At 44.2% G+C, this 13,852-nt stretch overlaps 1 protein-coding gene across 4 annotated transcripts in view; it reads left to right on the forward strand.

Annotated features, from left to right (window-relative positions):
- ascc3 (activating signal cointegrator 1 complex subunit 3) overlaps positions 1–13,852 on the forward strand; it is a 135,056-nt gene that overhangs the window by 74,657 nt on the left and 46,547 nt on the right. For all 4 annotated transcript variants that reach the window (XR_011105313.1, XM_068735146.1, XM_068735148.1 and 1 more), the window contains exons 12-14: positions 4,330–4,506; positions 5,457–5,528; positions 8,304–8,438. Coding sequence is in view for 3 of the 4 variants with exons in the window: in XM_068735146.1 (XP_068591247.1) it covers positions 4,330–4,506; positions 5,457–5,528; positions 8,304–8,438 (384 nt within the window). In the remaining variant the exon portion in view is untranslated. The remainder of the gene's footprint in view (positions 1–4,329; positions 4,507–5,456; positions 5,529–8,303; positions 8,439–13,852) is intronic.

Genomic DNA, 13,852 nt, shown 5'->3' on the forward strand with positions numbered 1-13,852 from the left:
GGTCTGCATGTATGTTCTTAAGTCAGACTTTGTGACATCATTGCTGTGGGTGTGGCTCTGAGCTGTGAGCCCATTGGTTCCTACTGAAGACGTCTCACCAGGACCACATGTTCCTGTAAAAGGGTTCAGTCATCTCCTACAAACTGCTGGCCACTGTAGTTTTTAGCAAACATTACTCTACCAGGATGATCTAGTACATCTGTTAGGGACTATTTTCAGGGGCGGATTAATCTACATTCGGTGCTCTGGGGTCTCATTTATACCCATATACTGTACGTATGCACGCCTCTTTCACAAAAGTTGTGATCCATTAAACTGAGTTTGTGGTAGAATGTGTGCAGCTGTACACACTCTGACCCGTGCGTTTGCACATCATGGAGATGCAGATGGTGAGGTGTTGAGTTAAAGCCTCCTCACGTTTCATTTCAATAACAATAGTAATATCAAACGTTCCCCATCGATCCGCTCTGTCACAGACAGTCAAACAGTGCTATTGCTACTTGTGCTTGTAGTGAGCCTTAACTATTCCATAAGTTTCATCAGGACTATGTGTCAGGAACACACAGCTCCTCGTGGTGGACTCACATCTTCACCTGAGGACTGTGTGGAAATACAAGAACCACCACACTCCAGATCCCCATCAACAGTCCCAAACATGATGCGGGCCAAGTTCACCATGGCCAAACCTGAATGAATCAGGACATGGTGTTCACCGATCAAACTTCCGTTTTCACATGATGTTCCACGGTGGTGGATTCCACTGATTGTCATGATCATTTTGGAAGCAATCAGTGTGATTGCTCATAATGCAGAATGCTGTGTGATTCACCACGGAGAGCCTTTGATCAGCAGGATAATTTATATGCATCAATATTCATGAGGTGCTTTGCATTCACCATGTAGGGTTGAATGTGGGCGGGATGTGAGGCTCGTTTCCAGGTGGACAATGTGAGAATACACTGCGGTGTGTGTTTATGGTAATGAAGGAACATGTCAGCCATGTCATGTCATTGATGTGTAGACTGTAGTAGTAGTTGTGACGTCCCCCATTGGTTTGTGGATAGCCTCCACTTCGGCATGTTGGCAGTGGCCATTTTGTTTTTTTGCAACCAGTGAACAGCAGTGTCCATATCTGGACTGAGGAGAAGTGACATAGAGACTCTGAATACGTCTCTGGTAGAGAGACCTGTCAATCACAGTAGCCCCGCCCCTAAATCATCCCCTGCTTTATGGTGTGTTTGACTCTAAATGGAGCATAATGTACTAAATGAACATCATGCTGTATTGAAGAAGACTGTAAACTAGAGATTGAGACCATAAACTCATGTTTACAATGTTTACTGAGGGAATAAATCAAGAGAGAAGTAGAGTCATTTTAGACTAGACTTCTATACAACCAGAGGTTGGTGGACACTAGAGAGAATGCAGCTTTGAAGAACTCTTCACGCTTTGGACACACTCTCAATACATGTTGATAGATACATTCATTGTTGGTGTGGCTGTGCACATAGTACTGGTTGATGAGAAGATGCATACACTGTGATGAGTACTGAACCTGGTGGCTCAGACTGCAGAAGCAGGTTTTGGGAGAAGGGAGCACTAAATTGTCCTTTTGACTTACAAGCTTGTATGAGGAACGGATTATTAAGACAGAACACAGTAACCAGAACCTGATGTTTCTGGATTATGTCACTGTACTTGAGTACATGTCGGACTATTGTCTCTGCTGGTATCTGTATGTGAATGTGACTGGTTTCTGTTGGTCTTTGTGTGAGCGGCTCACAGGCTGCCTCCTACCCGTGATGTTGGGAGGCAGCAGCACGCCGGCAGCCCCTCCCCCACCTCCTCCATCTCTCCCGTCTCATTATTGCCACACCTGACAGACTGCTATAATTGATTGTGCTGAAGGAATTACGCCGACTGCCTCTGATGCGCGAGGTGCTTAAGTTCACGTCTTCAGACGCATTAATATGGAAATCCCTGTAAACTAAATGATATTTGTCCCCCTTTTTATGCAAATGTGTTTGAACCGAGCCAGTTATCACTTTGATGTTTTACTTGGAAGAGCTTTGTTTTGAGCCACATTTTCTTGGCCGGGTGTTCTGCTACCAATTATGCACCGCATTCAAGATAAAGTCCCTGTAACCTTTATTACAAAGGCCTTTAATGTTGCTCTGTTGTGGAGCTTCTTCTTATTGGTTTGGTATTTAAGGAGCGTTTGTGCTCTACCTCTAAGCTTACATAAGGCATGTCTTTTATAGTCATGTATTTTTAATGCCCACAAAATGACTAATATGCACTATAATAGGCTTGTTAACTGTTCCTTAGCCAGATGCAGAGACATCAGGTGTGGAAACACATTCTGTGTTCAGAACTGATCACATGTGTATGTAATGAACGGATTAGTTAGTAACGGATACAGTTTGTGGAGCTCAAAGTGATTACCAACATCCTCTGCGGTCCTCTTTTAGCTTGTTGTTAATCTAAAATGTGCTCTGGTCGTCCGTGTTTGCAGCGTTTACTTTACTCTCTGTATAAGATAATATGAGTGACAGGTCTGCTGCTGTTCATGCAGCTTTAGGATACACAACCTGTTTCAGTCTCAGTTTACTGCTGAACTTTTGAAACTCGGCACGGTTCACAGCAGCGTCCCGTAGTACCGGCAGCAGTCTGCTAAACAAAATCACCCTTTCAGTGTTACATCTGTGGAATCAAGAGGATTATTAAATGTGAGGTAGTGTACAACAATAGATCATATTTGATGACACTCATGCTTGGGTACATTCTTTCAAACAGCTGTTTTGTAACTCAGGCCTCCTCTACATTTGTAGGATCTGTTTGGAACTGATGACATCACCAGGTTTATTCTCTCACTCTCTCTCAGGCTTGATGAAGAAGACATCGTACTGCTGTTTGGACTGAGTAGTGCTGCTCGTCACTAATAAACAGCTCTATCCTTGATGTGTAGCATTGGGGGAGAACCCCTTTGATTTGAGCAGAAACAGTGTGAGGCCACCATTGATGAGTTTCTCTGATGTAAACGATGGTTAGAGATACAGTTCTTTATTAATACCAGTGGAAACGGTGTTGTTTGAGCAGCCGAGCAAAGCCACAGAGGACTTCACAGGTCACCTCGTGTCTCATTTTAATATTGTGCTCTATTAATTAAGTTGTATTCAGCTCATTACCCATTCTCCTTGGGGTAATTGTAAATTCAGCTGTTAATCACAATGACCGTATGTTTCTATAAAATGTTCTGCTGTCACAGACTTTCTTTGTCTGGTTTACAAACTCCTCGTTGCATCAAAGCCAGTGTGAAAGAGAGGCTCTGCAGATGGTTTGACTGTAGGTGAGCGCGGGGGACGTCTGCAGTACGGAGGTTCAGCACTGCTCCTGTGGATGTGGAGTGCAGGCTGGCAGGGGTTGGTTAGGTCTTATCTTGATGGGATGGTTTGACAGGTACTGCATCACATTAAAGGCCTTACCAATCTTTCCTGTCACATCCAGCAGGAGGCTCACAGATAGCCCCCCCCTCCACTTCTCCCTCCTCTCCCCACATTGATACACAACATATCGTATTTTCTTCAGGTCTCAAAGACAAAGTAAAGACTTGTGAGTAAGACCATTTACTTTGTCTTATAAGTCAATGAAATAGATCACAGAGCCGACACTTTCTATAATGTGCTTTATTTGACTCACTGCAGCCTCTCTCACACTGTGAAGTCTTAACCACATGTTTCAGTGTCCCAGAGGCTTTCCTGGACATATACATACATATAAATACATATGCTAAGTTCACCATGTGATCCTTTGTACTTGATGTCACGGAGTCAGCCGTCCCCCCCGACAAGGTTTGGATCAGATTAGCTTCAACAACAGAATGCACTTTAACAGCTAACCAGAGTAATGCACATGTGTATGAAGAATGAGTAAGGGCTACATATACTGTGTGTGTGTGTGTGTGTGTGTGTATATATATATATATATATATATATATATATATATATATATCTATATCTATATATCTATATCTATATCTATATCTATATCTATATATATATATATATACTGAGGTTGCCATACCATAATGTGATGCACCTCAATGGTGGTAGATAGTGATCAATGTCACTGTATGTATTTCATTAAGTGTCACTTGGATCCTCTCAGATAATCTCTGCTCAATTCCTCTTTTTCTGTCTGGACCTGGACGTCACCTCGTCGAGGTAGATTCAGGATCAGTTGGAGAGCATCAGTGCTCCTCCTGCCTGGATCAATGCACAGCATCGAGCTTGGTGTAACTAGGACACTGTGTTGTTGTCTGATGGTTAGGTGGAGTCCACCCAGAGTATGATCAGGATCCTGGGACTGTCAGCCACTCTGCCCAACTATCTGGATGTGGCCGCCTTCCTGCACGTCAACCCCTACATCGGCCTCTTCTTCTTTGACAGTCGCTTCAGACCGGTTCCCCTTGGACAGACCTTTGTTGGCATCAAATCCACTAACAAGGTAAACAGACGGGGATGATGTGAATGTATTTACAAACATATTCTCCCAGAAAAAGGATTCTTCCTGAAAGGCGGAGGTTCTACCCAGAATATTTAGCTTTTGAAGAACCCATTTTCTTCTTTGTAAGACTAAGGCTTCCATTAAGAACCCTTTACATCCAAAGAACTGTTTCACTAAGGAAGAGTTCTTCCAGAAACATGTGAGTGTGAACCATTATGGTTTCTTGCTGGACATGGTTCTTATGGGCCCAGGTTCCTCTTAGCACTGTTAGAAGGATAAAAGGTTCTTGTTTTAACTCCAGAGAGGATGGGACTGGATGGAACCAATAGACCATAGAAGGGTTCACTGTAGAACCTCTCATAGGGGGTTCTGGGAGGAACCTTTCACAGATGAAAACCTCTGAAAGGGTTTCAGATATAAACTTTATAAAAGTTCTATCAGGAACCAAAACAGGCTCTCCTATGAGGATAAGCCAAAGAACCCTCTATGGTTCTAGTCAGCTCCTTTGTGTCTAAGAGTGTGTCGGACCCTGAACACTTCCCTGCACCTGTGGTTTAGTTCTTCAAGGTGACCCGTGCATACAATATAGGTGCAACCACCACATATCTAAATGGTTTTAGACTCCTCCACAGAACAGAACTTTAGCTTTCGTCATCAGTAGAAGACATGGCAGCATGGCGGAGTGGTCACTTCATAGGAACCTTTCCTGGTTAACATCATTTACATGTGTGATTGTCACTATTACTGTTGGCATCACTATTATATAGTAATGTGTCCGTGTTATTCATAGTAGAGGGTTAGTTAGCAGAGTATTCAACGGAGGACCGGAGCATGAACACTACGTAGGTTACAGCTCTATGCGCCTGCAGTTCATGACTTACTGTGGTGTTAACATGTTGCCTGTCATCAGTGAAGAGAAACTGCTGATTGTGACTTTGTGTCCTGTTCAGATCCAGCAGCTTCATGACATGGAGGAGGTGTGTTACAACAAAGTTCTGGAGCAGGTTAAAGCCGGTCATCAGGTAGGAGCTCCTCTGGAACCTCACCTAAAGAATGCAATGTTCCTGACCATGTTAAGATGAGTATTACATCTATAGTAAAGCTACTCATTCCATGTCTGACCTATGACCCAATGTAACAACGTTGTGATTCAAGTGAATTGACTCAGTATATCTAGAATCAGATCCACTGAACAATCCCCTTCTCATCTTCCTGATTCAGTCTGCTCATTGAAGGTTCTGTGACTTAGTCTCGTTAAGTAGCGGCTTAAAGTTCCTTCAGACCTCGTTATGATTTCACTGAGACTGTCACTGTGAGTTTCTGGACTCGGCCCACAGTGGTGCTGGTGTGGTCCAGAGTACAGCACATCTTTCATGCTGCTGGTTCCCCTGAAAATATTTCCCATGAATAGGACCTCCTGCAGTAAATATTTTGTGTGAACCGCTTGGAATGAACACCTGCTATCTAACGTGTCTGCAGTCCTTATCTCCCCCAGTGTTACCCCCCCCCCCCCCCCCCTCACTCACTCTGCTTCCACTCCACAGCCTCACTGGGCCTATTGGGAGGATGAGAGTTGTGAATTTAGATTTTAGCGTTTAGCTCCCGTCTGCTGCAGGAGTTGAACTCCCTATTGAGCACGGGTGTTATCCTGTCTGCATCACTTTATTGCAAGTGTTCACACACACACACACACACACACACACACACACACACACACACACACACACACACACACACACACACACACACACACACACACACACACACACACACACACACTCTTTTTTGTACTTTTTCGCTTCTCTCTGGCCCATTATCTCCCTCAGAGACACAGTCTTGCTGAAGCCCCTAAAGAACTTGTAAAGCAGCACTGTAGCTTTTCATCCCCCTGGTTGAACTACACAATGGTCCGGTCCGGCTTGTAGGTTGAGGCCACAGCTCGGCTGGGGAGGCCGCGTCTTTTCTGATTATTAAATTGTCAAGAAGTGGCTGTGACATGTATTAATTTCACCTGGGAGGCTCTGATGGATGAAATTTGCTCTATGATTTTCTTACCACCCTCCTGGTGGGAAGCCCGCTGCCACGGAGAAGTTTAATAAGGCGAGAAGCCGGCGGTTACTTCCACGCTGCTCAGTGGTGCTGATGAAACAACTTCAATAAATAACATTTGCTGCAGTGGTCTCTTTGGACCCGCTGTGTTTGGAGCCAACACACAGCCGGTTGCTCTAGTAGTCGTACAATATTGTTTGGTCTAATATTAGATTTCCATAATAAAAGTTTCAAAAATACATAAGAACAATATCCACAGGGTCTTTCATGGCTATTTACAGGTAAGTGGTCTTTTTCACAAAGTGTGTGTGTGTGTGTGTGTGTGTGTGTGTGTGTGTGTGTGTGTGTGTGTGTGTGTGTGTGTGAGAATGTTAACAGAATAAAATAGACCATCTCCCGTTCTTCATCAATACACTGATTATTAATGAGAGCACTGTGAGAAGGCTGCCATCCTGATGAAAACATCCACACCTGAGTATGAATCATTAACTGTCCATGTTTTTGTTCATCTCAGATAAACTTGACAATGAGTACCAGCCAATCAGAGGCAGAGCAGGGCAGGTCTTCGAGGAATGTCGGTGGGGAAACAAATCAACCAAAATAGCACAAATATAAATAAATATAAATGAATATAAATAAATATAAATGAATATAAATGAATATAAATCAAGTCATTTGGATTAGTGGGCATTTCAACGTTTCTAAAATCTCTCTTGCTCTCTCTGCTGGTGTGCCTTTGGTTGCGCTACCGTCTGTTTACCGCTGGTCCACAATGGGAATTCCTGGATATTAAATATTAATCTGCAATTTCCTTTAGTGCTCCCAGTAGTAGTGAGTCGTTAAGTCAGTGATTGAGTACTGTCCTAACCCAGACGTAGAAGCCTCCTTAGGAGGCAATAGAAGGCTGTTGGGGCCTATTCTTTAGAAGGAGGAACAGACTCAAAGTCAGTAACTTGTAACTTGACTTCATCACAGGCTCAGTCAGTCAGGTCGGGTCCAGCCAGAGAGCTCACAGTGAGAACAGTAGATGAAATGGTTAACTGGATGTGTCAAACTCAGACTGCTTCACTTCACATCAGCGTCAGTCGATATATTTCACGTTCACTGTAAGCGTGTGAGGAAGAGGTCTGTTATTCATGAAAAGATTACAGCAAGCTAAGCCTGTTTATGATTACATATTCTTTAAGATGACTTTAAAACAAGGGAGTCATTTAAGACAATAAACCTATTCCCAAATAAATGGACATGTGAGCATAAAATGTGTCCAGACGCATCACCTAGGGCTGGGGAATGTATTAATGTTAGATCAATGCTGTGATATGAAAGTCTTTTGGATATTGTCTTTTGGATATTGTAATATTGTAATATGGCAAAAGTAGTGGAACGAAAAAGAAACAACTTGGGAGAGTCTTACATTAGAACCCATTGACTTTACACTAGAACCCTACAGAACCAGCTCAACGTTAGTTAAAGCTCTTCAACAACGACATGCTGAAACATACAACATGTCAACCCATCTATTCAGTCTGGTGTTCATCTAGTGTTTCATGATTGTTTTGTGTTGTTTTTGCTAATTATTTCGTCATGATTTCAGTGTTTATACATATTGTATTTCACCATAGTGAATTCATTCAGTCATGTTATTATATTTGGTGTACATTGGTCTCGTCATCTGTCTCCGTTCTTGTGTTTGCTCTGTTTGATTTGCTCTATGAATAACAGCTGACGGATGTCTCCGTGTGCCTCAGGTGATGGTGTTTGTCCACGCTCGTAATGCCACGGTGAGGACGGGCATGGGGCTGATCGAGATGGCAAAGAACCACGGAGAAACATGCTTCTTTCAACCAGACCAGGGTCCGGACTACGGCCAGTGTGAGAAGCAGGTCTGTTTAATCCCTTTATAGCGGGCATGCAAACTCCGCCCCTTTCAGCAGAAGTTCTTGTGCTGTTTTTATATGAAATAGGTCACCTATGTGATTTTGAAGATTCATTGAGTTTTTGAAATTGGGATCAGGGGTGGGGGTGGGGGTGGGGTTCCATCAGACGCAGCACGGTGTGTTTCAGAAGCAGCTCTGCTCCGCTCCACCGAGGTCGGCACAACAAGCCGACCGGCGTGATCGTCCTGCTAATGCTTCTCCCAGCTGCTGTCCAGCAGCCTGAACAGAAGTGAGAGGCTGTTACACTGACAGAAAGCCACGGTGGAGCTCAACCCCACGTGTTACTCCTCAATAATCTATGCATTCTGGTATTTTCAAATTCATAGCATAATAGAAGCTTTTCACTTGTATAGCCTTCTGTCTACTCGTTTGTTCAGTGTTCACACAAGTGTTTGAAATGTTCTTTATTTTCATCACGGACATTATCTATTGAATGCTGCTTCAGTCCCAGCAGCAGGAGGTGTCTGTCTCTGACATTAGAGGACCGGGTAATGGTTCAGAGTGTTACTGTTCAGTCAGTATTAATATGAAAGGGAAATGATGCTGGTTGACAAACTGACACAAATATGCAAAAACAAAAGACAAAATGTAATTCTCTGTTTGTTTCAAAGTAATTGTGTGTCGTTTAACTTTAGTTAGCCTTGTTACACCACCCTGTCCTCTCTAGCATGTAGCCTGGTGTGTAGCCAGACATTCATTCTAAAGAGACCCAGCTAGTGTTTCCAGCTAGCTGGTGTTTTTCAGGTTAGCTAGCCAGCTACATAAGATTGTCAACGAGCTCCAGAAGTCGCTGGTCACCAAGCTTCCTGTCCCACATGTGTGCCGGTGCATTTAGCTGTGATGCTTTTTAGCATGTTGTAATTCCACCGTTATGTTCCACTTACTGTGTCACACAGAAAGTCACAGATGATTACAGCAGCTGGATTTAACATGGAGCCATATCTCCAGGTGTGAAATACAAACGATGCAAATCCTTTTCAAGGGAAAAACCCGGTTCTTCTGGACTTGTGGTTTATTCAGGAGTGTGAGGGACTAACCTGTTCTCATTGGGAACCGGCAACGCCCAAGAGAACCGAAGTGACGACAGAAAAGAGAGCAGTGCGTTTCCTGATTCACAGCTCATCATTACTGTCACTCCGTCCCACACAGTTGTGGCGCCGTGTTACATGCATGGAAGCAGGACACTGATTGTGTGTGTGTGTGTGTGTGTGTGTGTGTGTGTGTGTGTGTGTGTGTGTGTGTGTGTGTGTGTGTGTGTGTGTGTGTGTGTAATTAATGGTCTCTGTGCCGGGAGACTACACAGAGGTGGAGCTACATCCTCCCTCAGAGGATGGTCAGTCAGACTCCAACTCCCATATTTAAATATGCTGCAACAGAAGGCGGAGTGATAAATTTAGTAACCTTTTCCTTCGTTCCCTGGGGCCAGCCAAGATTGATGCGCCTCTAATCTCTCCTCTATTTAAATGGGATATGTATACAAATCAGATCACTTTTCATGCTTTCTAAAACTGGAAATGGAGACAAGAGATTATGCTGTTGGACTAAAAATGGTGCGCCGTGGCCTGGTTAGTCTTTGAAACAGTGCTTTAAAGCAACTGTTTCCACAGTATATGAATGAATGAATCTGGTTGTATATGCGCCAACTGTGCATTAATTCACTGCGAGCCCCTCTGCCTGTGCGCCGACATAATGAGTATTATCCACTCCATTAGTCCGGTGTTGAGTGTTTGTCGGTCTGGCCTGTTCTGGCGAAGGAAGAGGCATCGGGCTGATTCCACTCTAAGCCCACACAGATAATGCACTGCTTATTTGCACTCTGGAAATTGCCCCCGCATTAATATTTATAGGTGTTTTTTAATCTCCAATATGCATATGCAGAGAAATAAAGCACCTCTAAGGTCAGTCCTGTAATTTGGCGTTTATTTATCCGGCTTTGAAAGTCAGAAGTGATTCCACCGTGTTTTTCTCTCTCCTAATGTTATTTAATTGGCTTAATCTCGGGGGGTTGGAGAGGCTGTCAATCAAGCTTAGATATCTTAATGCACCCACTCTAATCAATTCTTGTAAATACCGTTTTTGGTGAATAATAAAAACATTCAGAAAACACTCTCAGAAAGGGCATTTTATACGACAGTCCTCCAGTCCAGCACTTAGTGTTGAAGTGGAGTATTATGAAGAAGGCTGTGTGTGGGTGAGCAGTTCAACATGAGGCCGTGACGCGCCCCTCTTTCTTGGGTTGTAATACCCATGTCGTATACCGGTCCCACCAGAACATGCAGACAGTACTGTCTGAAGTTCAGCTGCATCGTGTGTTCAGCCCTGAGTCAGTCCCATGCAGCTCTGGCCTGATTTCAGCTCTCAAGTTGTGTAAGTTGACTTATTATGGCCGGATATCATAGAGGGCTGCTCATTAAAAGACAACTGTGCATGTCCAGCTAATTAGAATGAGCTGTTGTGTGTTTGGTAAGAAGCATAATGCCGGACAGATTTAGTTTTTACAAACATAATCAGGAAAGCTTTCAGGGATTGTAGTGTGATGACTGAAAATGAACTGGTTCCACACTGGTTCCACTGGTTAGTTGGTTAGTTAGTGTTGATTTGCACATGTTAATTGTTAATTGTTTGCCTCATAATTGAGAACTTGAATGCTTGAAGAGGCAAGTATTTAATTGACCAATAACAAAGATCTTAAAAAACACAGTCGCATCTAAATACTTTATTCATTATTGATTCATCTGCCCAATCATTTCTGGATCAACCCTCACAACAGAGCTGATTTTAGAGGGGCGGGGCTCATTAAAGCAGCTCTGGATATGAATCAGAAGGAACGTGGATCTGAGGCTACACATGTTTCTAAATGTAAAGAAGAAGCAAAAGAACTGTGATGGTGTGAAGCATATTATCCCAACCTCTGCCCACAGCTCTCTCCAGAGAGGATGCAAGAGACCGTTTGACTTTCATTTGCTCCAACTCTGACAATCCAGCTTCTACCTTCACCCCCTTCACTCCCTTCACCCCCGTCTCCCTCGCTTTTCAATGCCCAGAGATGGAACCAGGAGAGAGGAGAGAGGAGAGAGGAGCTCTACTGTGGAGGTTAAGAGACACCTTGTGGTCCCATGAGTCCATTACACAGATGACGTTGCCGGCCTGTCGTAGCTTATCGAGGGCTGTGTAGTAGCAGCTTCATCACTACAGTGGTGGGCATTCAGTCTGTTACAGCGTGTAACTTAAGAAGGAGTTTTCAGGAAGTGATGCTGTAGAGATAGACGGTACAGATGTACTGACACACCCTCATCTTTTCTCTTTAAACTCTCTGTCTCTGCGGCCGTCAGATGTGCGGCTTTCATGTCTTTTTGTTTGACAAGACACAGCGATGCAGACGCAGCGATGCCTGTGAGTGCCAGGCCTCCAGGGACTCACAGCAGCAGCAGAGGCTCATTAATGTCTGTGTTTGCTTTCATTGGTGCTATTTTTACAAGTCTAGTCCACCACCAGTCCTTTCATTGCATCAGATCCGTGACAACCTGTCACCGTGCCAACCCCCCCCCCCCCCCCCCCCCCCCGGGTACACTGATCGACCAACAATGAGCTGCAACTCAAAGGCTGCTGATAAATAGGAATGACACAGTGGAGTGACGAACACACGTATCATACAGATGGCCTTAAATAGAAACAGGGCTGAGTGAAGTAGAGGGACAGTGTGAAGGAAACGGAGGAGCTCTCTGTCCAGGCTGACTATTCTGATTCAGTGTTTAGTGTCTCCATTTTCCTTTAAGTGACTTCTTCACCAGCATAACGGCTGACAAGGAGAACATGAAATATGAACTCTGTTGTTCATTCCTCACACATAACACACATTCATATCCAGTTTGCAGCTCGTTTCTGATCTGATTGATACTATGTGGCTCAACTTAATTTTTTAAATATACAGCACAGCATCTTTTCTTTGTTTTGTATGTATAATTTGCAATAATATACCCTCTGTCCTGTCTCACAGGCTTCATAGGAGAGGTGACATAAACAAGATAATCAACTCTTTAGGCACACACGTTAAGTCCAAGTCAATAAAAACCTTAAAAGCATCACTAAATATTCATTTCAGATTTCTTTAAATACAGGCATTCATAGATATCAACATTTTCAGGCTGAAGAGACTATAATAGTCCTGCACATCCAGATGTCTTCATCAGCAGAGGGATGAAGAGCGTTTGGACGCTGAGCTCAGCTGCAGTAGATGATCAGAGTGAAGCAGCTCCTCTTGACGTTTAGAATGCTCCATACAGCACTTTATCATGGCTTTCACTGCTAGTCAGAGATAGAAGAAATGTGGCACTTAATGCAAAACTACGATGAAGCTCATTTACTCCTGCAGTAGAAGAATACCTCACTGTATTGTAAAAACAAGATACTTATGTAAGTAACTTATGCTGAAAATGTTTTTGGGCAGCTTTAGTGAATGTCTACCTGAGATGGAGCTGAGCCAGAATGGAATGTTTAGAGGAGAGGCAGATCGTGATGGAGAAGTGCAGTAGAGTGGATGTGAGTGGAAGCTCATCCTCCCACTCTCTCCTGCCTATCCAGCAGCAACAGCAGCCTCTCTGAGCACCCAACATTATGACTGTCAAGGGCCACTAAATGAAATCAACAATTAGCCACGCTGCCTCCGTTTAACGGAGTAAATGGATGCTTTAGGTGCTCGTGGCCGTCGGTGTCGGTGGGGGAGACGGGAGCCTCCTCTTCACCACAGAGCTCTGCTGTTTCTTTGCCTCATTTTGGTGAGATTTCACACGTTGGAGTCTGGGCTTTGAAGCTGTAGTGTGCTGCATGATAATACAGATGCTTCCACGTTTCTAAACATGCTTGTGCGTCTGCTGTACACTGTTCCTCAAAGGATCAGGGAGGAGAAATGTAAAAGCAGTTAGTTCCTTCTACCTCTGTTTAACGGCCCTGAGAGTGTTCCGCTGCCTCTTGAATACTTTATTTCAGCCCTGGTGTTGGCTGATCTTCACATGGTTACAGCAGCGACAGACGGTGAGTGGAGCTGGCAGCCGGCTGTCTGTGGACAGAGTGAGCTCCGCAGCAGGAGCAGCAGCGAGTGGCAGGGCCTAATGGGACCTGATCAGGAGCTTAGGTCACTGCCATCTCAAATACAGCCATGGCACCGCAGACATCAGCGCTACCTCACCTTAGATTAGAGGCTGGAAGCACGGCTGTAACACTCTCTGACACCTCAAAGCAAAGCCTCGGCCGCAGCATTTCAATTACCTGCCTTCCCTGGCTCCTGTGGATCCCAACCTGGCCCTGAGGAGTCCCACCAGGCCCCAGTCTGCCCTGGTGTTAAGGACGAAAATGGCTTTAGA

Source organism: Cebidichthys violaceus, unplaced genomic scaffold (assembly GCF_023349555.1).
Source record: "Cebidichthys violaceus isolate CVI_PGR_0920_01 unplaced genomic scaffold, fCebVio1.0.p SCAF_7, whole genome shotgun sequence".
In the NCBI taxonomy this organism is placed as follows: domain Eukaryota; kingdom Metazoa; phylum Chordata; class Actinopteri; order Perciformes; family Stichaeidae; genus Cebidichthys; species Cebidichthys violaceus.